This window comes from Chelmon rostratus, chromosome 2 (genome assembly GCF_017976325.1).
Source record: "Chelmon rostratus isolate fCheRos1 chromosome 2, fCheRos1.pri, whole genome shotgun sequence".
NCBI classification, from domain to species: Eukaryota; Metazoa; Chordata; class Actinopteri; order Chaetodontiformes; family Chaetodontidae; genus Chelmon; species Chelmon rostratus.
In genome coordinates this window covers 5,738,607-5,764,117 of record NC_055659.1, presented here as the reverse complement: position 1 = coordinate 5,764,117, position 25,511 = coordinate 5,738,607, and the positions used below count along the sequence as shown (strand labels likewise).

At 41.3% G+C, this 25,511-nt stretch overlaps 1 protein-coding gene across 2 annotated transcripts; it reads right to left on the bottom strand.

Moving 5' to 3' along the window:
• On the bottom strand, positions 1 to 25,511 carry ccdc71 (coiled-coil domain containing 71). Of its 2 annotated transcripts, none has more exons than XM_041954380.1 (2): positions 25,424 to 25,511; positions 1 to 3,629 (listed from the first exon to the last, which is right to left on the bottom strand). In XM_041954380.1, the coding sequence occupies exon 2, from the start codon at positions 3,617 to 3,619 to the stop codon at positions 2,543 to 2,545; it is 1,077 nt and encodes a 358-aa protein (XP_041810314.1). In that variant the 5' UTR covers positions 3,620 to 3,629; positions 25,424 to 25,511; the 3' UTR covers positions 1 to 2,542. The 2 variants fall into 2 exon arrangements, with proteins under 2 accessions (XP_041810314.1, XP_041810322.1); XM_041954388.1 differs by lacking the exon at positions 25,424 to 25,511 and adding an exon at positions 14,355 to 14,367.

Sequence of the window (25,511 nt, the reverse complement as noted above, 5' to 3'; positions counted from 1 at the left end):
GATCAGATTTTATTGAACAAAAGAACTTTTCAAAGGTCATGTAGGAAATACAATATTATACAAGTGTTTGCACAAACGAGACTAACAGAAAGAAGATCTAGAAAAGGGAGTTGTCGGTAGTGAACTTGACTATACAGACAGATCGGAGAGGGGCATGAAGAAACTGAGAGACTCTTCCAAAACATAAAATTCACCAGAACAGAGACGTGGAAATCTGCAGGGCCGACCAACAAACACTGATGTGGTCTCAGTTTAAACAGGGGAACAGACTGCTAATTCAAAGTGTGTGGATCTCAAGTCAGAAAGCGCATATTTCCACTGTAAATCTGATTAATTATTCCTTCCAAGTGGCCTGTAACAGATTCCACAGCATTTAAACAAGAAACACATGTTGGAAATTCAGATTTATTTTTTGGTGCAAAATGTCCTTATTTACTGAGCCAGGGGTGGTTTAGTTCTGTTTTACCTAGACCCTAAGATATGCTGATTTAAGTATTAAGTAGTCAATATTTCTGATGCTTGTTATTTTTTCTTCATTGCACATCGGCTTTTTCAGAGCTTTCATCCACAATTGTCTTGAGATCAGTAAAAGCTCTGAAAAACGCAAGTAAGTAGACTATGAGTTAAGACTTTCTGTTAATGCACTGTTTCCAAGTTCAAAAATAAACGTTTGCAGTGCTCAGTAACAATGCAGTTGTCTTTAAGAATGTAATTTTGTCCAGACATTTCAAAAATTTTCAGTGGAATACAAAGGGGTTTCTCAAAGATGATGACATGAAATGGTGTCAGGTGGTTCCTCACAGAAACTCTTTGGAAAGCACACAAGGCGGTTTGGCATGCTCATCCCAACCTGCAGGGGGCAGCAGTGCAATCAGTCCTTCAGAGAGTAAATTAGAGGAAGTCACTGCTCCTAAATGCTCCATTCTTAACTAGAAGAACATTCTTGTGCCAATTGCGTAATTCAGCACCAACGATGTTAGCACCTGTGGCAAAAACAGTGTGATTAAAAGAAAGCCCAATCAAATTTCAGACATTTCAAATATTTTCTATACGTCACAGGAAATAATATTAATGACTTTAATGACAGTTTGATAAAAAAAAAGGGTGAATGTAAAATTTGTTAGGTGACCAACTCAACAGAGCAAAGCACAGATCTGATGGGAGATTAAACTTTTTAAAGCTGCAGTTTCAAATTTAATTTTAACAAGCATTTTAAAATGCCAGCAAATGTCAGTTCTCCAACTAACAGTTGCTTGCCTGTGTAGTACAGAAATTTACTGGACTAAAGTAATTCTTGAGCAGCATTAGACCAGTAGCTAATGGTCATTTCCAAGTCCGAATGTACATCTTGGTATTTTTGTATCTGGTGTAAAACGTCTTTAACTTATGGAAGTGGACCAGGGCCGTGTCATGGTATGGAAAAATTCTGAGTGATTAAGATGTAACTCTAAGAATACATCTGTAAAAAGAAATAGGATTCAAATGTAATTTTCAATAAGGAGAAAATGTGAGAAACTTTAGAATCTAAACTTATTATCCTTATATCTAAGGATTTTACCACAATAAAGATTTTATGGTTAATGTCAGAAGTCAAAATGTTTCCACATGGTTCAAGTCCTCTTCCATATGCTCCCTTTTGTGCAGTTGCTTCAGTTGATTCGTGTTTTGTCACTGCAAGACATCAAATGTTCCCAACAGTCAAAAGTACTCTAGAAGTCTTTTGTCTCCATATGTGGATAAACTAAACCAAAGGAACACTTCGTGAAGAACTGTAGTTCAAACAAATCACCCAGGTCTCAATCTATCTCTGTATGGGCCGCGGGTTTGATTCCCTGCTGTACTCGCTCCCAGAGCCTTCCTGATTTCCAGTGGAAACACAACAAAAATACAAAAAAGGAAGACAAACTAAACACGTTTCTCTTTTTCTCTCCTTCTGTTTAGTTTATTTGTTTTGCTGGAACAAACCAACCATTCTGCTCATTTGAAGACTTTGAAAACTTTCCCCTGCTCATTCACAGGTTCACCCAGGTGTCCCAAGTAAGAATTACTTTTTAACAAATCAGCACTATACTTCAAATGAGTTATACCCTTTGAACAACTAAGAGTCTCACCCAGTGGCCTTGTTGGGCAGAAAATTCACCTTTGACCTAACAGTCACAGTGGATGCTGCATCCCAAAATCATCAGCAACATTGGCTAGCAGCCATTCAACTCAAAGCAGAATGATAGTTGGTAGAAGTATCGAGTATCGCGAACTAAGGTAGACAATGAACATGTACCAAAATTCAGCCAACAGTCATTTCCCAGCCTGCTGGGAAAAGCATCACCTAACTTCAAATGCCTTTCAATCCCAAGTGCCTCTGTCAGGAAGCAGAACTTCCAGAGACAGACTGATTTCTTTACCTCCAACAATCAGCAGAGATGACAAAAGCCCATGGTAAGACATTTGCTATGAACACTGGGGCTCAGCCAGGTAGATGCTAATGGATGTAAAACACTAACATCTGCTAAACAAACAACGTTTGGTAGTTTGGGGAAAATTGTCACTTATTCTGGTGTCTGAAGTCTCTCAAAACATGGTTGAGAGGTTGGATCTGAATCACCGGAGACAGATTGACTTGTAGAATCTTCTGCGCTTTCCTGCGGGCCTCAGCCACAGAGCGAGAGTCATCCACCTTTATCACTTTCCATCTAAAACTGTTCTTGTCCTTCCAGCCATTTCTCTGCCGGGTCGGATTGTTCAGTTCCTTGGGGCTCTGTCCATCCCGGTGGAGGCCGTTGCTCCTCCAGCCATTGCTGGTGAGCTCTGTGTGAGTCTCTGGGAATGGCCGGCCATTAGCGTAAAAGACCGGAGCAGAATCTCCGATGAGGGCAGCATCCAATCGGAGGGGACAGGACAGGCTCTTCTGGCTGAACAAGGCCACAGCATTGGTGGGTGCTCCACCACCGTTCTGAGAAGGCTGCAAAGGTATTCCTGAAAGCGTTGGAGGGTGCTGTTGCTGTGAAAAGGCAACAGATGGTGCCTCCGAGGATGAGTCCCAGGAAGTGTGGATCTGGAGTCTGGCCGTGTGGAAACCAGACAGGCCTTTAATGTTGGTCAGTCTGAGGCACGGCCGCACCTGTAGTGCCTGCGACATCTCTACAGTCCGACTGGGTGTCCTGCTGCAGATGATGACACGATGGTCCACCAGCAGCTCTGGGGGGCGGACCCCTTGAATTCTGGGGCTGCTCTTGTCAGAGGTGTTCCAGGAAGGGTGCACCTCTCTTTTCTTGACCAAGGGCCTCTTTCCCCTCCTTTTGGCGGTGGGTCTGACGTTCCTGTTGGGTGGCTTCAGCATGTCTTCAGTCAGAGGTTGATTTGTGCACGAGCGATAGCCATACACGTCTTTGCTACGCAGCACAGTGGGCTTGTGGCCCTCTTCGCTCAGGTCGTGCAGGAAGGTGACCAGGTCCTCGCTGCTTGAGAGGTCATGGGACATTGGGCTGAGGATCTTCAGAGCATCCAGGAGGACATTGTGCCCCGCTGACGAAATCCGGGACCAGGAGTGAACTGCCCTCCGCTCCTCATTGGCGAATGCCAATGGCCGGCCAACCACGGTACCTCGTGCCGCGTCAGCCATGTTTGTAGTCCTGCCAGGAAAATAAAGAAAGCATTCAGTTCTACAGAATCACAGAGGAAAACTCAAGAACTAATATAAATGAAACAGACAGATCATTTTCACAATTCGATCCTTTTTATTCATTTTTGGTATTTTGCAACCTTATATTATAACTCTTTCAGTCCTCATTTACTATGTTCCTATTTATTTTAGTTTACCAGTTTCATCACTGATGTCACGTTCAGCCATGTTCATGAGCTTTGCAATATCGTCATTACTGTCATAAATGTTTAAGCATATTTAAAATAAGGTGCTTTACTGTGGCTAATAAAATGTTAATAATGATAAAATGAATGATAAAATGCAAGTAGAGGGCTACGCACATACTCACAGAACTTGCTATAACATTGACTCTGGTAACAAAAGATGTGGAAGGCAACATTATGAGAAACGCACATCAGCTTCTCTGTTGTTGGCTGGCAAGAACCAACACAAAAGTCTTCATCTACCCATAGACCCAGTGGATTACCTGTTAGGCTAGTGTTATATGTGTGCATTAATCATTTTGCTTTGGACTGCTTTGGGGGTCAATACAAAGCAGGTTTCGCTTCAGAACTAAAGCTCAAGCATGGATTGATACAGTCTTCAAACTAAGAACCTGTAAGGTTTGCCCATTTTTATGTTGCCTTGCTTTATTTTGCAGGTTAGCCTGTTGAATTTGGTGCTACCACTTTCCATGGCTAATGTGGCTTGGGAAGTATTTAGTATTTAATATTGAGGGGCAGTCAAGAGAAACTGTGTTAACGTTTATAACGCCAATAACCAGACAAGTAGCTTGGATGTGGGTAACTGTTCACATAGCCAGGCCTGATATTATTTCCACACTTAAAACTGCAGGCTCAGCTGGTTGCGTTGTTACATGAAAGTCAATAAACAAGCAGTTTTTTAAATATTTTTCCTTTTAAATATATGTTCGCTTACATTGCTAAGTTGAGTATCCCTTTTATTTCTGCAATATCGTGATATAATAACGTCACAGAAAAAAAAAACAAAATAAAAGTACAGTGATATAAATGTTGACATATGACATATTTCCCACCCCTAGCATACTCATTGTGAAAACTTTTCCCAAAGAATCAGACAACAGGAAAACGTATCTTACAACAAAAGACATCAACTGTTGAAATACATTCTTAAATTAACAGTTTATTTAAATTGAATAAATGCTTCATTTTTCCTTCCTCCTGTGCAGTGCTGGGCAGTTAAGCTTGTCTTTTTGGTGAGGACTTGTGTGTATGGGATCACATTTTTATTCCAGAAACTACATGATTATAATACATTTTAGCTAGTGGGTTTTTGGCTCTCTTGTATGAAGTTTGATGGTAGATCTATATAAATTTTATGTTGTTACAGAATGCATTAGTTTGATATCACGACTGGGGTAGTGAGAATTCCACCAAAAGAGGTGGAATTTACTTTCTGGGAACTCCAAAGTTTATTTACCGTGAACCTCCCACCCTTCGCCTTCCCACTGAAGCTTATCATTGGCAGATGAAAGGGAGCAGCTGATGACACAAACTAAAGTGAAATGAGATGAATAAAGTTGGTCTGACAAGTCTTTCATAAAACGTTAGAAAGCCACATGGGCCATATTGCATCATTTCTCCTAAAAAAACAAAAACAAAAACATTGTTTGGGCATTTTATTCCTGCAATAGACTGTGACAATGGAGGCATGAGAAAATGAAGAGGAGAGATATGCGTAATGACACACAACAGAAATCCTCGGACCACGCCTCAACCCCTAGGCCACCAGGGCATCTCAGGAGCATAGGAGACACTGCTACTGTGAGTTCTAATCATTCCTGCAGTTTATTTACTGCAATTATATATGCTGTCAATTTTAAATTTGACCTTGTTGCAACTCTTACAAGAAGGGAAATTTTGTCAACCGGGCAACAAAAAACAATTACAAAACCAGATGTGGTTTCACATCTGTTCAGATTCCATTATCTGTTCATATCCAAAAAACCTATTTAAATTCTGTTTTATCTAGCCAGCTGGAGAGTGTTTTGGAAAAGTGGAAGCACTGTGCGTATGAAAAAAACACAACAAGAGATACATTTTTAAAAAATTTATCCACATTAGTGCAGACGTGTCCTAGGTTTCACTCTTGTATTTCAACATCTCTGAACTATCGTCATCATTTCTGCTGGCTCTGGGTGCTGTGAGCTTTTCCTGCAGCTGGTCTCACTGCAAGATGTTACAGATAAGAGTCGTCTGAACATAAAATGTTAATATGAACATGCACTGCTGCAGCTGAGAACACACAGGCTGGAGATTTTTAATTGGTAGATTAATGCTCGGGGGAGAAGCCAGTTTACTATCAGCACCAGTGTAATCAGACACCTCACATCGTCAGATCAGCAGACAGTGACACAGTGATTATAAAGAAACAGTGAAGCTCCACATCCGCTGAGAGAACGACCCCAGCTGGCTCGTTACTCAGAGCTGACTAACAGGAACCACTGTGACCTTCCCTCAGTTCAGCATCGGTTCTGTACCATTATACCCTTCATCTAAACAAGCCTCGTTAGCTACCATGGCAAACAGGGCCTTAGGGACAGGAGAAACAACCCTGTGGGAACATCTTTGAACAGAAAAAAAAAACAAAAAACACCTGATAGTTCAAGTTCCTAGGAGGGGAAACTCCCAATTATTACATTTATCAATTTTTTTTTGCAACACCAACAACAAAATAGATTGGAATTAATCAAAAACAAAGCATGAAATAAAATGTAGAGATCAAATTCATCTTTCAGTTATTCATTAATAGTTCTTCTCCTTCAAATAAACATTGTAGTTTTTATTGTCCTTGCGTGCCAAGGGGCCAAACAAGGTTGCAATAAAAAACAAGTGCAATGTCACAGTCCAAGTAGTTTATTGACCTTTCTTTGCCAGAGTTGTTCAATGTCTATGAACATTGTTCAAATTTAAGTCTGCATATCAATGGTGCAGATTTACTGTTGTTAGCTTCCCAATCTAAAGAAGTTCAGAGAAATCAATGCTAGTCAAGGCTAGCAGCAGACTAATGCTGAAAAGAAGAGGCAACTTTGTTATTACTAGATATATTATTAGTGGGGCAAAAATTGAAGGTTTGCCATGGGGTCGGTGCCATAGTAAACAATTAGCCATTATTTGATTAGCTGACCTACAGACAAATAAATAATCATAACCATTTGATTAAGTCATTTATCACACAAAAATGCCAAACATCATTCTCTCTTCACTGCTTTTCCCTGTTTTACATAGATAGATAGATAGATAGATAGATACTTTATACATCATAGTAAACAGAATCCCTTTGGGTTTGGGGCAGACATTTCAAGATATCATGCTGGGTTTTAGGAAACTGTAGCCATTTTTGGACCTCTCAGACTGGTTTTAACTCTTTAAGTTTAGCTCTTACCCGTCAGGTTTGGTCTAAAGGCTGGACTGAAGGAAATCATTACCGGCCCTGTGACGCAAGTGCTACACCTGACACTGCTTGCTACCTGATACTACATGCTTGATATTTCCTGGTTAAATACAGGATAGCTGCAACAGATCCTGTTTCAGTGCAGCAAGTCTGACCAAGCATTCAGCTGCACTTCATCAGGATAATCACAATCACAGGCTAAAGTCATCCATTGATTTGAACATCCATCCAATTGCTTCAGCTGTACTAGTTTAGCCATCCTTTGGGTTAGAATGCTAGTGTCAGAATGTTAACATCCTTGCAGTTTGCATGCAAACATTTAAGGTTGAACTAAGATTTATTTATTTTCTTGATTTATCACTTTGTCAATAAAATGTCAGAATATCATAAAATGAAATGATGTCTTCAGATTGCTTGTTTTTTGTAACCAACAGTGAAAAAGCCAAAGATGCTCAAATAACTGTCAATAAGACAAATACATGTGGCAAATCCTTGCAACTAAAAAGCCAAAAACAGAGAATGGTTAGCATTTTTGATTGAAAACTAGTTTTTTTCAAGCAACAGGGTGACAAATTCATTCATTACCATGAATGCAGGCACTATCGTTGATTTTGACTCAAATCCCACACTTCTGCTGCCTCACATGCCAACTAGAGCACCAAATGTGTACTACTACTAATCTACTGCTGAAAATAGTTCACAAGAAATGCACAATTTCCTCCTGGTTGAGCAATGTTTGAGAAAATTAATCATAATTTTTATAAATGAAAAAATATTTGTGAGCTGTTTTTCCAAATATTTATATCTTCAATAGGAACCAATGGGCTTGGGGCTGAGTGGCACAGACACAAAAGGGAAAATTAGTCTATGCCTATTTGTCAGGGAACTTGTACAACAAACATTAATCTCAAACAAAGAGATATATTGTGCCATATTTAGTTAATAGGTAATTTCAATCTGCAATCCCTGGGCAAGTCAGTTATTTTGTGTGTCATCTTACAAGTTGCAAAAAATACAAATGCATTGTAGGAATTCAAAACTGTGAGGATGAGGCATAGCCTACATTTTCCTCAGATGACATTAGGCCCATTTCTTTGACAACACTGCCCGCACTTGCAATGTGTCTTTGAGATGGCTCTGCTGTAAAGAGCACAATGAAAATAAAGATAATTCATTAATGTGTTCATGCGTTGAGCCAACAAACTTCAGTCTGCCTTGCATGGAAAATGCAGTGCTTTCAGTGGACTATTTCAAGATTACTGCTCAATTGCCAAGTTGCTGTCATCAGTGTTTTCCCAGTGTTTTCTGAAGGAGCCCATCTAAAAGGATGCCCCCTATCTGTGTAATCAATGCAATTCTTCTTGCGTTTCATTATCAATTATTTTTTGCCAACATTTGTCAAACCATGTAGACAACTCTTGCACTCTCGACCTTTTTGAATCAACAAACAAATCAGAGGCGGGCAATGATTTAAAGTACTAGCACAAGGCTGGTGCTAATGAAGAAAATCTGGATTCATCATCTGGAGACCATGAACCTCCGCACCAAATGTTCTGTTCAGGCAGACATCACCATTATCATCTCTCAAATTCAAGGATCTGCCCCCTGGAATCATAACCCAGTCAAACTAGGGTTAAAACTGCTGCTCACATTTTTACAGGGACAATTTGTTGAAGTAAGAATGAGAGAATCTTCGGACATTTACTCCAAAGAATCAACGGGGGGTCAAGGAAACCAATCACTTCTCATGTCATAAAGACTGGAAAGCTATGAACAGTGCTGCAAAACAGTAGAGCAAGACAACAAGGAAAACCTATAATCTGGGTAAAATCTGGTCCCATAAGAACACCCCAGAACCCAGAGATGCTAATTAGATGCTTGGTAAAAACAAAAGTCCACAGCTACATGATTGAAGCATCAGTCTGTTGGCTGTTTTCCATCTCATGATACATATTACAGGCAGTATCATGTCGACCTTTCAAGGAATTAGATGGTACCTCTATCAGGTAAGAACTGCTCTGCGTAAACCCCCCCAAAATAGGAGTAATTAATCTATTCATTTTGCGACAAAATAGCTGGGATGAACCACAGGAAGGCCCAGGGTGCAAACATTTATTTTTTGGTTGCCATCTGTAGAAATGAGTTAGCTACTAATGCTGGCTATCAACGATCTAAATCTTCCTCTGGATGTTCGCTGAGGGAATTTTACTGGTTTAGTGTTATGTGATATTTGAGCTGCTCCTCTCAATCGAAAACAAACCAGTGAACAGTATTTTGGTGAACAGTGAGTTAGGGCTGCCTAACCATGCCTATATACAATGATATATGCATATATGGTGACGATAGAAAAATGTCTGTAGTTTCATTTTATGCTCTATTTTTTATTTTAACACTCTTTAAAACAACATTTTGTTAGTTGGATTGCACTTTGCATTCTTTCGCCCTGCACAGATGCATGCAAGAAATCTATATGAAGGTAACACAAACTAACATGGAGGAGAGCGAACGTGAGGCCAAATGGGATAATTCCGAACAAGAGTAGGACACCAACCAGCCAAGACAAAATGAGGTGCTCATACCTTGAAGAGGGCTAATTCTCTCACATAGGTGACATCTGCATATGAAAAGACTGACACGAACTAGAAAACTGTACTTGTATGCTACATGCCACTTCCCGCAACAGACTGAACCAGTAACCTCTTTGACCACCTATGCAAGGTGGTCAAGGGAAAGGTGGTGAAAATGTGCACAAATGTTCTAATTAAAAGGAGAAAAATAATCAAATATGAGTAATGTAGGATATTCCTCCCGATACTAATGTACCATGTCCAAAAACCACCCCCCTCCAGACACCAAAGAAGGTACTTCCTGTCTTCCAGCTATAAAAGGCCATGTGGCCAGCTCTAACAAGATACCAAAACATTGACTAGTATTTACATTTAAGATCAAAGCTCTCCTGGAGGACACAAGACAGGACTGATTACTTGTTGTGTAACTGTTTGTGGCCCTGTTTGAAGTTAAACATGACTCCCTGACGGCAGGACAACTGGTCTTGGAGCCTAATAACCAAGAGTTTGTTTTTAAACCTTACTTACTAATAAAGAACAATGGACAAATTCTTCGAATAAGATCAAAAGGAAAAATAATCCTACAGCACTGCTGAATTATAACTGTTTATTCACGGACTTCACAGAAAATGTGCTATATAATGGTATGCACCATTATCTGGATATGAAATTACCTATATCCGGATATAGGATTTTGGTCCTATCACACAGATTGACTGAGGTAGACACACTGGATCCATTGGCAGATGTCCAGTAGACATATCAGTTTTCTGTTGAGCACAGGAGACCCAGCCATGTGGGGCATGATGAATACAGCAAGGCGAGTTGAGACCAGTTGTTGTATCTGAATTTGCATAATCAGGTCCTCAACCTTGTGCAAATGAGTGCTTCCAGTGCAACTTGTGGAAAGCAGATCAAACTTTCAAACAAGGAAGTGCTGATCAAATATCAGTCAACATTATGTTACTGCATTGCCTATTTCTTGCCTAAAATGTTATCAGAACGATATTTAAGTTTACTCTTTAGGGGTAAAGTGGAACAGCTGTGACCCAGACACCATGTTGGAAAACAGACTAACCAAAATCAAGCATTGCCTAACTCACACTATGGCACCCTCCTGCTGAATGTTAGGTGAGCAGAACCAACGGTGAACATGCAGCACCGTTCATATCAGTTGTCTTACTGCAAAATAGAGATGGGCTTTTCAGGCAAAAATAGTATTCAACATTCACTGGGAACTATTCAACCATTCTTCAACATGTGATATGCTACAGCTAGCTTTACCCGTCTTACCATAGTTGGGAGTGCACTGGGTTTTTAAAACTAATTTAGCCTGGCTGTAAGAAGTAACTACCCAGAGCAGAGCAGGGAGAAGTTAGTAACTCACGGAGCATAGCGGTCTGATGAGGGATGGGAGCAAGACGTGGTGGTGTTCGTTAACTGGAATTTGTTTTTCCTCTGCAGCAGGGAATACACCGCCCTCTACCACTATTAGGCTACAACCTTACCTACCTGCCTCGACATCAAACAATCATAAGCCTACCCTGTCAACCCTCCTCACTTACCCCCCCATCTGCACACGGGACCTGTGAACAGGATGTGTGCCAGCTCTTCTGGAGACAGAAGATCAAGAAAGCAGCAAGGCCCAGATGGCATGTCCGAAGGTCTGTGCTGAGCAGCTGGTCCCCATCTTTACAAAGATCTTCAACAGATCACTGGACCTGTGTGAAGATTCCTGCAGCTTCAATTGCTCCACAAACATCCCATCACCACACTTAGCAACATATGTCTGCTGTGGAAACCTTTTGGTTTCTGGGATCCACAATCTCCCAGGACCTACAGTGGGCGTCCTACATAAAACATCATCATCAGAAAGGCCAAGCAGAGGATGTATTTCTGGCGCTAGCTAAGGAAGTTTAACCTGCCTCATGAGCTGCTGATCCAGTTCTACACTACAATCATCCACACAATTTGCTGCCTGTTCATCCATCACTGCCTGGTTTGGATCCACCACCAAACAGGACAGGGATAGACTACAACAAGCAGTCAGCACAGCAGATAAAATAACTGGTGTCAACCAGCCCTCCATTCAGGACCTATAAAAAACTAGAATGAGGAAACAAGCAGGAAATATCACTGCAGTGTAGACCCATCATTCCCTGTACATGACCTGTTCCAACTTCTTCCTTCGGTAAGCGCTACAGAAAACTTGATGCTAAAACAACCAGACTCAAGAACAGTCTCTTCCCACAGGCTTAAATTAACCCTTTGACAACAAAACATCTACTTACTTCCACTATAGAGCATATTTTTACGGATTGTTTTCAGTGTGAAATGCAGTTTTTAACATGTACAGCACACATCATCATGAATTGTCAATATAAATATTACATACTTTACAAGTATAAAGATTTGTATACATGGACATACATAATCATCCAGCCACTTTTCACCTTTAGCAGCTCTGTATTTGTTGTCCTTGTCCATTCCTATGCTAGTGCAATGACAGCAATGAAAAACCAGATTCAAATTCCTTTTTTGTGTACACATACTTAGTCAATAAAGTCTTGAGCAACCACATTTTCTGTAGCCTTGCTAACAATGCTGACATTATTCATACAAGAAAAGGCAGTGGAGAAGCTTGGTAGCACCAGCTAGCTTGACTACCCCCATCACAGGCAACTTGAATAGAAAGGAAGAGGTGGAGTTGGGTGAATGTTTTCATCAAGAATGTCACCCAACAAGCGTAAAGGTCATTTGATGGGAAAAAAACACAACTGTCAGTACAGTAAAGTGAAAGATGTAACATATCCGATTTTTTAACTCTTTAGCATCTAACCCTCTTGTTCAGAGGGGGTGTGTGTGTGTGTGTGTGTGTGTGTGTGTGTGTGTGTGTGTGTGTGGGGGGGGGGGGGGGGGGGGGGGGATGGGGGGTGATATGGACAAAATGAGTATTGTGATTCTTATAAATGTCTTATAAAGGTCACATGAATAATTTTCTCAAATTTATGATTTCTTTCCTCTTTATTTTCTCAGATTCATACTTCAGACTTCACATTCAAACTCATGTGACCCTGAACCTCTTGAGGTTGAGAGAAGATGAAGAAAAAAAAGTATATGGAGGACAGAAAGAGAAGATGAGAGAGGAGACAGACATGGAGGAGAACAGAAGGATAGATTAAAAGGATACAAAAGAAAGAAGAGGAGTAATGAAAAACAGAGGTACAATCCAGACAAAGATCCATGGTATGACTGCAAACAAGCAGACTTCCCATGATTCACCATGACTGTATGACGCTCAGAGGGACTCTCTACATTTGCAGTTTCCTCACTTGGCAAGCAGTAATAGAGGGATGAATGAAGGGGGATGGGTTGGAGGATGAAGGCTGGTGTGTGTGGTGGGATTCCTGATTAACAGCATCATGATAAACTTCCTGGATTAATCATCATTGATGTTAAACATTGTCTATGTCTTCAATGCGATTTTATCCATGTTAATCTTTCCAGATATACTTTCCTGTCAAACATCGCCTTGTCACACAATACTGGCCTGGGTGAAGACCTCTGAATCTGAATCACCACCCACATACGATTTTCTATAATTCAAACAAGTTTTAGGTTGTTGACGACTGTTTTCCTGGTGAAAAACAGCTAGGCCAATCAGAGCCTTGTAGGCGGGATTAAGAATGAGAACATCACCTTCCCACATCCATGAAAAAATGGCAAAAGAATAATAGCAACAAGTATTAAGATAGTGTGATTAAAATTACTATGACGTTAAAGGATCTTCTGTATGGTCGGCAGGAATGTTTCTAATGTTAATCCTGTGCTTCTGCATGTGACTACCAGTAACTAACCAGTTAACTTTTAAGAAAAAACTGCCACAATGTTTTTGCCATTGCTACAGACGCAGGCAAATTATAGGCTGCTACCTCCACCGCACTAGTCAGCTTCTTGGTGAGGTTGTTGGCCATGTACCAGATGAAGAGGCTGTAAGTGGGAAGCACATTGCATCTACCAGTTAGCACTGATGAAGTGACAGGTAGCATATTGGTCTCAATCATTTAGCACACCAACTGGGTGATGGCCTCAGACTGAGGCGCATCGCACTTTCCTGTGTGTCTGTATCCAAATTAACCTGTAGACTGATGAGGTAAGCTGAGGTAATTGTATGGAGTAGCAGCTGAAGAGTTGGGAAAGTGGGAAAGGGACTGATCAGTGTGGGGGGTTTAAGTCATAATGTATGAAAGATGTGGAACATTATTAGGTTTGAATGGAGTTCCTGGCTTAAAGTATGAATGAGCAGATAAAAGTTGAAGGAGTATGAGTACTTGGAAAGATGGGAAAGGGATGAAGGATGCAAAATACATAATTTGGGAGATTAATAGCATTGCCTCACTAATGGCTAGGAGCTAAACTGCATAGATAGTGTATGAAAAAGCATCTGAAGGAATATAAGGAGTTGGAAAAGTTGTAATTAGTACAGTACCCATAATTTATGAGAAATGTAGAACATTGTAAGGTTTGAATGGAGTTAGAAAGGAAGGAAATATGAATTGATAACTATGAGTACATAATAGTTGAAAAATGCATGAAAAGGTGAAGAACAGATAGTTGGGAAAGTGGGAATGGGCTGAAAGTGCAGTGTAAGTTAGGAGTTGAATGGTAGTACTTGACAAATGGATGGGAGGTAAACTGCATTGCTAGCTTACCTTTGTATGCTGAAGCATCTGAAGGCGTATGAATAATGGCTGGGAGCTAAACTGCATTGCTGCCTTAACTCTGCATGAAGAAGCAGCTGAAGAAGTATGAAAAGTTGGAAAAGTGGGAAAAGGTGTAATTAGTACGAATGGGACAGAAAAGTTGAATAAATCTCATGTCTGCAAACTGTAGAACATTTTAAGGTGAAACCATTGAAAGCCATATCTAAATTGTACCTATATGTAGGTAAACCCTAGATATGATTTGTGTTTCCACTACAGACAGCACTCCACTGGGGCTTTGGGGGCGAATCCCCTTCACTTTTCCAACAATTGGGAAACAACCAACAAGACTTTTGTTCGTCCTGCCTGAGAAGCTACAGCGTTTATTAACTGACACACTGTAACCTACACTGGACATTTACTACCAGACTGAAAACATACTGCTAACCTCTGCTCCATATCCATTAACTTTCACTGGTAGAGGGAAGAGTGGATTCAGCTCAATACCCAAAAACTGTGGAAGCAAACATCACAAACTCTATAAAATAGATCAAAATAAAAAGAGGAATGCTTCTACAACAGGATAATGTTCCAAAACACACCTCAAAATCCACAATGTACTACGTCAACAGGCACAAGCTGAAGGTTTTGCCATGGCCCTAACAGTCCTCCAACCCAATCATCATCGAAAAGCTGTGGATGGACCTTGTAAGAGCAGTGTATGCAAGATGGCCCAAGAAACTCACAGAACTAGAAGCCTTTTGCGAGGAAACATTCGCATATTTTTAACCTTATTACTGCTGGTCAGTGAGTTTTATTAGTGGCACGAGGCAACGCAAGAGCCACTCGCCTCTATAGCTCGAAGAGCTATAGAAAACGAGTGTCTCGAGCATAGCTCGTTATCCCATGCGTTTTTTCTGATTATTTTTCATATTCCGCCAGAATTTCGGCGCGTAACTAGTCCCACAGCTTTGAGAAAACCCTTGCAAACTATATATCAAAACGTGAGTCTCGATCATGAGAGAGATATGGGGGGGGCGAGGTTGTGGATAGCCTTAAATGTATACAGTAGGATTTTGAAAGTGATTCTGTATTTAACTGGGAGCCAATGGAGCTGCTGAAGGACAGGAGTAATATGGTGAGAGGAGGGGGTCTTGGTGATGATGCGGGCTGCAGAGTTTTGAACCAGTTGAAGTTTATGGAGGAACTTGTGAGGGACCAAAAAGGAGTGAATTACAGTAATCAAGACGGGAAGTGACAAGGCTGTGGACCAGGATAGCAGTGGTGTGAGGGGTGAGAGAGAGACGGAGATGATTGATACAAATACATACATCTGACCACAGTGTAATTGGTTTTTTGATAGCAGCTACCGTTTTGTCACAATCAAGTTGTTCGGAAGAAACCGACAGCAAAAAAGCACCTGTTCAAGGGCAGAATTGTCAACAGGTGCAACTGTCATTTACAAACACATACCGGTATGTGTCAATAACCCACACACACACACATCTCCATGACAACCAGCCTGAGAATGACTAAATCCATTAAGATCAAAGTTGTCCTCTTAAGGAGCACAGTCAAAACAAGGGCATTGTTTGAAAACAATCTCCACCCAACAAGCAGCTAAACTCAGCTTCAGAAAGCACTTTCGCAAAAAGGTTGAGACAGTAGTCACACACATGCACACACAAACAGGGCTAACCAACAGCTAAAAAGTGATTAAAAACAAGCACATCAAAACTGAACAGGAACAGGTAAAAAGTGGGAGAGGTAGAAAGGTAATTATCAGCAGGTGGGGCAGAACTTACACACGCACACACATACACATTCAGACACACATATACCAGACACATCTCCAGGAACTGGTTGGGCTGCTTGTTCAAAATACTTGGGACTATTTGATAAATGTGTAGTTCAAGCACACACACAAACAGACAAAGACACACACATACGCAGTCACACACAACGACAGATACATACAAACAGACACACAAAATGCTCAGAATTTCTCCCCCTAGAGTGGATGACATCATCAGTTAGAGTGAAAGAGCCAGTGAGAAATCACCTGATTTTTTTTTCTAAAATTGCCGTAAAATCCAAACGGTGAATAGGAGACACATAATTTTTGGATCTTCTTGTAGAGAAACCTTTCTTCTCTCGTCAAAGTTCAATTTTAAAGGGTTAGCCCCCGCCAAATTTAAATAAAGAGGGATCTTGCACCGGCTGCCCTGCTCTGTTGCTCCATGTAAGCCAATACTCCATGCTCCATGTAAGGTGTGCTCCAACACACCTGATTCAAATGCTCAGCTCGTTACTGGGCTCTGTTGAGGTCTGATAACAAGGCATTCATTTGAATCAGGTGTGCTGGAGCAGGGATACATCTAAAACATGTAGGGCAGTGGTACTCCAGGACCAGGCTTGAGAAACAGTGGTATAGATAACACCAGCAGCCCCCTCGTGCCACTGTCAAAATTTTGGCGGTGCCAGTATTGTCTACTTTTTTTATTATTATTATTATATTATTATGATGATCATTACTATCAGGTGTTTGATAAATTGATAGTACTGTCAGTCTTTTGTTGCTCTTATAGATATAAGCACTGTTGTAGTTGAGTCCAGTGAAATATATCCTACAGTCTGTTTTATTCCTTCTGCTGTGGGCTATGCTGTGAAGTTACACTGCTGTCCACTGTCTGTATGAGGAGCTCAGCCCTGCTCTTGTGCAAACAGGCAGCGACAAAGAGCAGAGAGGCAAAAGTCACTTTTGTGCCACTCATTATTTTTTCCTACTTTCCAGTGGACATCCATGTTGTCATCCACTTTCTTCACTGGTAGCTCAAGCAATTCTGTGCAGTAAGGAAAGTCCATGTACTTAGCCATGCAAACCAAAACCTGCAGACAGACTGGTTGCTGTAGCATTTATTTCTGCTGTGTGATAAGATGTTAGATCTATGCATATCAAGTAAAAATGTCCAAAGCTTATCATCGCTATTGACGTCAGTTTTATTGTGAACGAGCATTGTCAGCAATGACGCCTTGAAGGATAACCTGACTTTTGACCGTTAAGTTCTCTCCACAATCGTCACTAAAAGTAGGGTCTCTGTGTGCGTGAGAGGCAGAGGGCAGTGAGAGAGCTGGCCCCAAGCATCACACATACAACAGTATCCAGGAGAAATCTCTCTTCTGGATTGGGAATAGTGAAAATGCATCAGAGACAAATGTCTTATTTTCACAGACAGCAGAAACAATAACGTTGGCGCTTATGGATAAGCGCCAACGAGAGCGCCTTGACAACGCCTTGACAACGAGATGTCCGAAAAAACTCCTTGACAACGAGATGTCCGAAAAAACTCTCTGTCGGTTTGCAAAGAAGGTGGAGAATATCAGGTTCCAAATTCAGACTGATCATCGCATTCTTTCCATTCCTCATGTCAATTCTGCCTCGTTTACCCAGTTTCAGCCCATCACAATTTCAGTGTTCGACAGTACAGTCTCCCATATGAACTCATCTTCCTGCATCTTAGATATCATCCTCATTAAGATGCCCAATGAGGTATTCTCCACTGCCTGCCGATTATTACAAACTTGGCCTCTGGTCCTTTTTCACCTGTTTCATTGTCATTGTGCATCCACTGCTAAAAATAATTTGGACTCCCTGTCTTTAAGTAACTACAGACCAGTCTGAAAAATGTCCTATTTATTCTGGAGAAGGTAATCAACACAGTTGATCACAGTATCCTCTTTCATCGTTTGGAGACTCAGGGAGCCATTAGGGGTTCGGTACCTATCTTATTACGCACAGGGTAATGTTTGAGCATCTCAAACATCACTCGGGGTAACTTTTCTTCCTTGACGACTTCAATTGCATTCTCCCTCCAAGCTAAGTTCTCGGCCCCCTTCTGTTTTCTATATACATACACCTGTTGGACAGATTATTCAAAAATTATGATGCGTTTTACCATTTTTATGCAGATAACACAGTTATACATGCTGTTAACAGTTTCTAGCAGCCTAGCTAATCTCAGAAATTTTATTGCTTATTTGAATTTTAAAATTTGCATACACAGACAAACACACAAATGACTCTGCTAGCTAGCAGTCTGTGGTAAACAATAAAATGTGCGAAATGCTAAAGCTAGGTGTGGGAGAATTTCTCTGCCTGCAGCCAAAGATAACACTGCTGCTACTCAGGTGAGAAAAGTGTGATGCGTACCAGTTTGAGGCAATCACGCAGTTGGTGTGCAAATGGTGGAGGGCGAGAGATTCAAAGAGCAAGTTCGTTACGAGTACATTATGGCATTGTGGGACAAAAGAACCTTGCCTCGGACAGATAAGCTCTGATCCTCTTCCACAATGTTCAATAATTCATCAGTAATCACTAGTAGTCAACTGAGTCTCATGTGGGAATATTGCACATATACAGCATAGAATAAACCGAGCTGGTCCCAGGAACAACTAAAGCAAATTTCTGAAAGCACACTCCTTTTATGCTGTATTCATAACTCCTCTTAGTGTGGGGCTTAACCTCAGGCCACTCTCCAGCTTCACATGTGATTTTCTATACACCATTGTTTCTCCAGATTTCCCCTATCTTACATCCTTTCCAAGACTAATGGTGTCCACTTCCTCAGTCACCTGGCACAACATGACATGTGAGCTGGGCTGTACACACACACACTTCTGCCGTCTGGTACAACACACTATTTCAGTCACCAATGTGTTTTGAAGCATGTAAAGCCACAAAAAATAGTTAGCCATAATTACAAAAAATATAATTATAGATATTATAAAATGTCATGAAGTGTTTGTAATTGAGTAAATATTTCCCATTACCATCAAGAGCTACTGTGACTGAACGCACAGAAAAACACTGAGGAGAACAAATGTGAGCTAGAAGTAAAGCTAGCCAGGGCAGACAAGCTAGCTCTGACCACTGACTGCTGAACAACTTTCACAAAAGAAGGATACATAACAACTATCTGTCACTTCATCAGTGGGGGATGCAGTTCAACATGCTCCTGACTCAGAGCCTCTCCGACCAGCACACATAAACCTTACCGAGAAGTTGACTAGTGTGGTGGAGACATGAGGCCTCAATGGCTGTGCATCGGTCATGTTATGCTGGTTAGTCAACAGAGCATTGGACTAAAGGGAAAGGGCCTCTTGTATTGTCCTTTATGTGCTTTTTTTCTTTAAAATTAACCAGTTTGTTACTGATTAATGAGCTAACGAAATCTAATCAGGACGGTCATGTTGTCTTAAAATAAGAATAACTTACTGTGACTGTGTTTGTAACAGCAGAATATTGTAGAATCACTTCACACCAGTGAATGTTATTCCCTGTTGCTTGGTTTTGGCATTTATTTCGTCAGAACATCCAAAAGCAGCACAAAAATCCGACATTTTCTGCTATATGAATGGGTCAGAGGCTGCTGCCATGGAGTCGTCAGAGACGCATGTCACAAGCTGAGCACGTCATCTGCCGTTTGTAGTAGAGTTGAGCTAGACGACATGAGAAAATCATGCAGTATTTTCAAGTTGTCAAGCAAAACCCAAACCCCAAACATGCCCACAAGGAAGAAACTAATTAAATACTGCCAAATAAAAATAAGGGCAAAACGCCAAGTGGAAAAAGGATTCCCCTTGGCCAACTTTCGATGAGTTACAGCAGCTCGTGTTCTGGTACTGGTGAATGGAGGCTCCAGCAAAAATTCAAGGGGCCGACCCTCATATAATGAGTCCTTTTATTACGTGTTGTCTGCCCAGTGGTCACAGACCCAAGTTGTGGCCAGCGACTTCAATCTTCTCCATTCTGTTAAAGAACAAAGACATCTTTCGGATTCTAGTTTTTAGGTATTCCACCACTTACCACGCCTGTTTACGTAAATCACTGATTAGTGGCACGAGGCAATGCACGAGCCACTCACCTCTATATATCAAAAACGTGTGGCTCGGTCAGGAATGGTGTGCTATGTAATTATGACAGGATTCGTTAATAATTCGCAAAGTTATTCACAAAATACTGCGAAAATTTTCCCATAAGAAAGGAATGACAAAATTCCTCAAATTTCAGTCTTTTTCAAGTTTGCCTCGCCATACTTTCTCCTAGAGACTTCATTCAAACTTTAAAACGTAGATAATTTTGTCGGCTCAAAATGAACCTCAGCTCACTTTTTGATATCTCTTTTGGTTTTTGATCCCTGACCATCTGAAGACCATAAAGTTTCTCAAAAAATGCTCAGAATTTCTGCCCCTAGAGTGGGTGATGTCATCAGCTAGAGTGCGAGAAGGCAGTAAGAAATCTGCATTTTTTTTTTTTTAATTGCCATAAACTCCAAACGGTGAATAGGAGGTACATATTTTTGGATCCTTTTGTAGACGAACGTCTCTTCTCGCCTCTGATTCCAAATTTAAATAAAGAGGGATTTTGCACCAGCTGCAATCTCCAGTTTTCTGTCTCACAGCCTGCCTTTTTAAATCGACCATTTACTAATTTTTCTAAAACATATCTCAACACCAAACACACGTACATCTGGCCCAGACTTCTACACTTCTCACAGTCTAATCATTTTTTTGATAGCAGCTACCGTTTTCTCACAATCACAAGTTGTTCGGGAGAAACCAGCAGCGAAAAAGTAGCTGCTCCTCAAGGGGACAATTAACTGTCAACAGGTGTAACTGTCGGTTACACACACACATTCAGCATAATAAGACACACACACACACATCTCCATGACAACCAGCCTGAGCATGATTAAAGCCCTTTAAGTTCAAAGGTGCCCCCTAAACAAGCACATCAAAACAAGAGCATTGTTTGAAAACAACCTCTGTCCAATAAGCAACTGAACTCGATCAACACTTCAATGTTGCAGGTTGGGCTGGGCTCAAAAAACCTGGGACAGTGTGGATAGTTTAAGCACACACACACACACACACAGACACACACACACACACACAGACACACACAGACACACAGACACACAGACACATTCACACTAAACCACATACATATTTTAATATATTCAGGGAGCTCATAGTAAAACTCATTAGGGACACGGGGCAACGCACCGAGTCACTACTGTTATACTGCACGTTTCTTCTTATTATTATTACTATTATTATCATTTTTCATCATCCTCCAAAATTTTGTAAGACGCGAAAAACTGCGAAAAAATTTCCACTGGAATGAATGGGATGGGCGAAAAAAAAAGAGGAAAAAGAAAAATCATTGGAGTTTTGCAAACGTCTATAGCTCAGGCATACATTCACCGAGAGACTTCATTTAAACTTTAAACTATAGACACAAGTCTAGTGTATTGGTGTATTCATCCACATTTTGATTGGTCCTATAGTTTTTGATCTATCACTGTTCAATGACAATGATCATTTTTGGTGAAATTTTGAGATTATAATGGGTGTGTATTGCGCGGAATGTTCGTGCTTCAGTGGGTGACATCACCAGCTAGAGTGGGAGAGAGTCTAAAAATTCTCTGAAAATGTTCTCTTTCTCTCTACGGCCACAAATTACACTCTACGCACATGATTTAATACACTTTTGTAGACAAACTTTTACTCTAATGCAGGGATGTCAAAGTCAAAATACACCGAGGGCCAAAGAGACAGATTTGCTACAAGCCGAGGGCCGGACTGGTTCAATGTTTATTAAAACATATTTTAATGATTGCACATAGCCTCTTAAACTAAGATCTAACACAATGTATATTATTTAATGATTAAATGAACAATCAATATTCTTTTATCGCTCTGTCGGTAATTTCAAGTGTAAACATTTTTCAACAAAGACAAACTTCCTTCAAAGAAAAAAAGTCCTGTGCATTAAATGAAAAAAGCAATATTTTCTTATGGCTCTGTCAGTAATTAAGGGACAACATTCTCAGCAGGCAAGCTGAGTTCAACTGAAAAATAAATCTAAATAAATAAAATAAATTAAAATACAAAAATCTATAGGACACAGACAAAACAATACTTTCCTTTTTGAGGAGTGAGTAACTGAAAGTTAACATCTGTTCTGGCTGCTGATCAATAATGAAGCCGAGGCCCGTTTGCCGCGCTGCAGTGAGTTCGCGGGCTACCGTTGCATTGTGGGGAATGTAGTATTGGTGCGTGTAAAACACCAGCAGGCGGCTGCGGCCAGTTCTAATACTAATCAAATATCATCCGGGGGGCCACATATAAATCATTTGCGGGCCGCATCTGGCCCGCGGGCCTTGACTTTGACATATGTGCTCTAATGCAAAATTCAGAGCTTTTTTTTTTTGGAGAAAAGCAGAAATGCCACCTGTCTTTACATCGCGATAAAAAGAAAAGTTGTCGCCCAAGGAAAAAAATTCTCACACACTGCTACTCAGGAAGGTCTTTTGAGTCCGATGATCTATAGTACACTCTGATAGGAGGTACGGTTCTCTCAGAGAAAGCTGTAGGTCAGGAGGTGCGCTGAACCCAAATCTCACCCCAGACTGCCCAAGTTGTCATGGCAATCTCTGAGCTAAAGACAGAGCCACAGCTGGGACCAATTTATTAATCAGGGACTGACTAACTCTGATATCTGCTGTTTATACTGCTGAGCCCTGTCTGTCATACACATGTCCACACACACACACACACACACACACACTTAGTGTGTGTTATAGATACACACACATACAGTTATAGATACACATACATACACACCAGTGTGCACATTCCTCCCCCCACACACAACAAAGGTAATTTTAAATGATCACACACACACACACACACACACACACACACACACACACACACACACACACGGGTTCAGTATTTTTGCACAGGGACGCATCGACACATCGTCAGGATGCTGAACTCTCTCCCTGGTCTGCCCCCCCGATGCTGAACTCTCTCCCTGCTCTGCCCCCCCTCCACACAAACACTCAACCTGGACTCTACAGTGCACATACACGCACATACACACACACACCTCACCCTCACCCCCACCCCCACCACACAAACACACACACACACACACACACACACACACACACACACACACACACACACACACACACGGGTTCAGTATTTTTGCACAGGGACGCATCGACACATCGTCAGGATGCTGAACTCTCTCCCTGCTCTGCCCCCCCGATGCTGAACTCTCTCCCTGCTCTGCCCCCCCTCCACAAACACTCAACCTGGACTCTACAGTGCACATACACGCACACCTCACCCTCACCCCCACCCCCACCCCCACCACACAAACACACACACACACACACACACACACACACACACACACACACACACACACACACACACACACACACACACGCACGCACACACACACACGCACGCACGCACAACCTGGACTCTACAAACTCTCTCACTGATGTGAACTCCTCCCCTCAGGAAAACAACACAAAGACACTTTAATCACCACCAGTTGATATGCTAACTTCTTTCTTTTTGCACTACCATATCCATTTGCACTACTACACTCTCTAAATGTGTCATTGTTTAGATTGTACAGTTTTTATTTATATGTCTTGTCAAAGAGGTTGAGGGCAACTCTGTTTGTCTTGTACATACTGCAGACAATAAAGCTGACTTTGACTTTGACTGAGGCACTCCTCTACTACACACACATGCACGCACATACAGGTAACTTGATTACAGAGATACACACACACAGAAGACTTAATGTGATCACAGCTCCTCAATCATTGCTCAGTGAAAGATGATCATTTGTATGTTGACAGAGATGGTTCCCCCAGCAGTACCCCCCCATGTCCCTTTCAAAATTTACCAGAGGGAATTTTCTAGTTATCATTCCTATTCAGAACAAGTAAACACATCCATTTTTTAAATATTTTTTCTGTCTACATTAAGATATGTTCCCTTACACTGCCAATAGAGTGAAAAGAGGTAGAATCATGTTTTGATTGGAGAATCCCTTTTAGATTCGTGATGTAATACTGTCCTACCCCCACTATACACCAAACCAGACCAAAAAGTAGCATAAGAAAAAAAGAGAAATGTATCCTTGCGCCTTTGGGAAACAGGCCGCTCGGTACCCTAGGGACTGCAAGGGTGGCTGGTGAACAAGAATAGCTAGCACTGTAGCCAACCAGGAGCATGCTAGCAACAGTCAGTCACATGGCTAGCTTCTGTCAATTTTCTCTCTAGTGTAGCACCGTTTTGATGTCAGGATTGTACACCATGTCATTCAATACAGGGTTGTTAAACAGTAGGGAAACTAGCTAGCAAGTAACAGTTAGCTACCATAGCATTCTTAATTGATTATTCTCTGGCTATTTGACCCCTCAAAAGGTCAGCACTATAGCAGACAAATTGCTATCAGTAAACAGTAGTAAATTGTCCGTCAAAGTTCAACGTAATTGAAACTAATGCAAAAAAAATGTGCTGAATTCCCATGTGGAAATCCAAAATGGCAATAATTTAATAGAAATGTGGCGATTTCACCATTTTACATGCTGCTATGTCTGTGCCTTATTAGTTCCCAAGCACCCATCAACAGCAGTGCGGCGAGATCACAAACAAAACTAGTAACAACGGCGAACTGATATATTAACATGACTGATAATAGCAAGTAAGCCAAAATGGTGTCACTTCCTTTCCAAAAATTATGTTAGAAACGTTAAAAACAGACTAGCCATTAAGGGCTACGCTACAAAGTGCGTGCGCAAACGTACATCGTTGAGTACCTCTCGAGCGCCCCCCTTATGAACGCACTGATAAGAGCCGGTTTAATTTGTAGTGCAATGCTATCAGCCCCCTTAAACTGGACTCACAAATACATCCATCTGCTCGCCACACAGAAGCTTATTCACAACTTTCAGCGGTTTGTTAATAGACGTCGCCATTTTTCACACAGACTTGTGAACTGCCAGCGACTAGCCTTAGCCGCTAAACACTCTGCCAGCAATCTTTCCTCTGTCTGAGCAGCTACTAGTTGTGGAGGCTCCCTCAGCCCCTTCGGCCGGCCTGACCGTCAGTTCGCCAGACATTATCCGACGTATTTACTGAGTCGGAAAGGTGAAGATAAGCGACGCGAGGAAAAGAGCTCAACAAAAAGGCGGCATTACCTTTTAACGGTGCTGTTTCGGCATCCTCCGGTAGCCGTTGCGCCGAGGCTCCACGGTAAAATGGCTGCAACAACAGCGGTGTGGATGA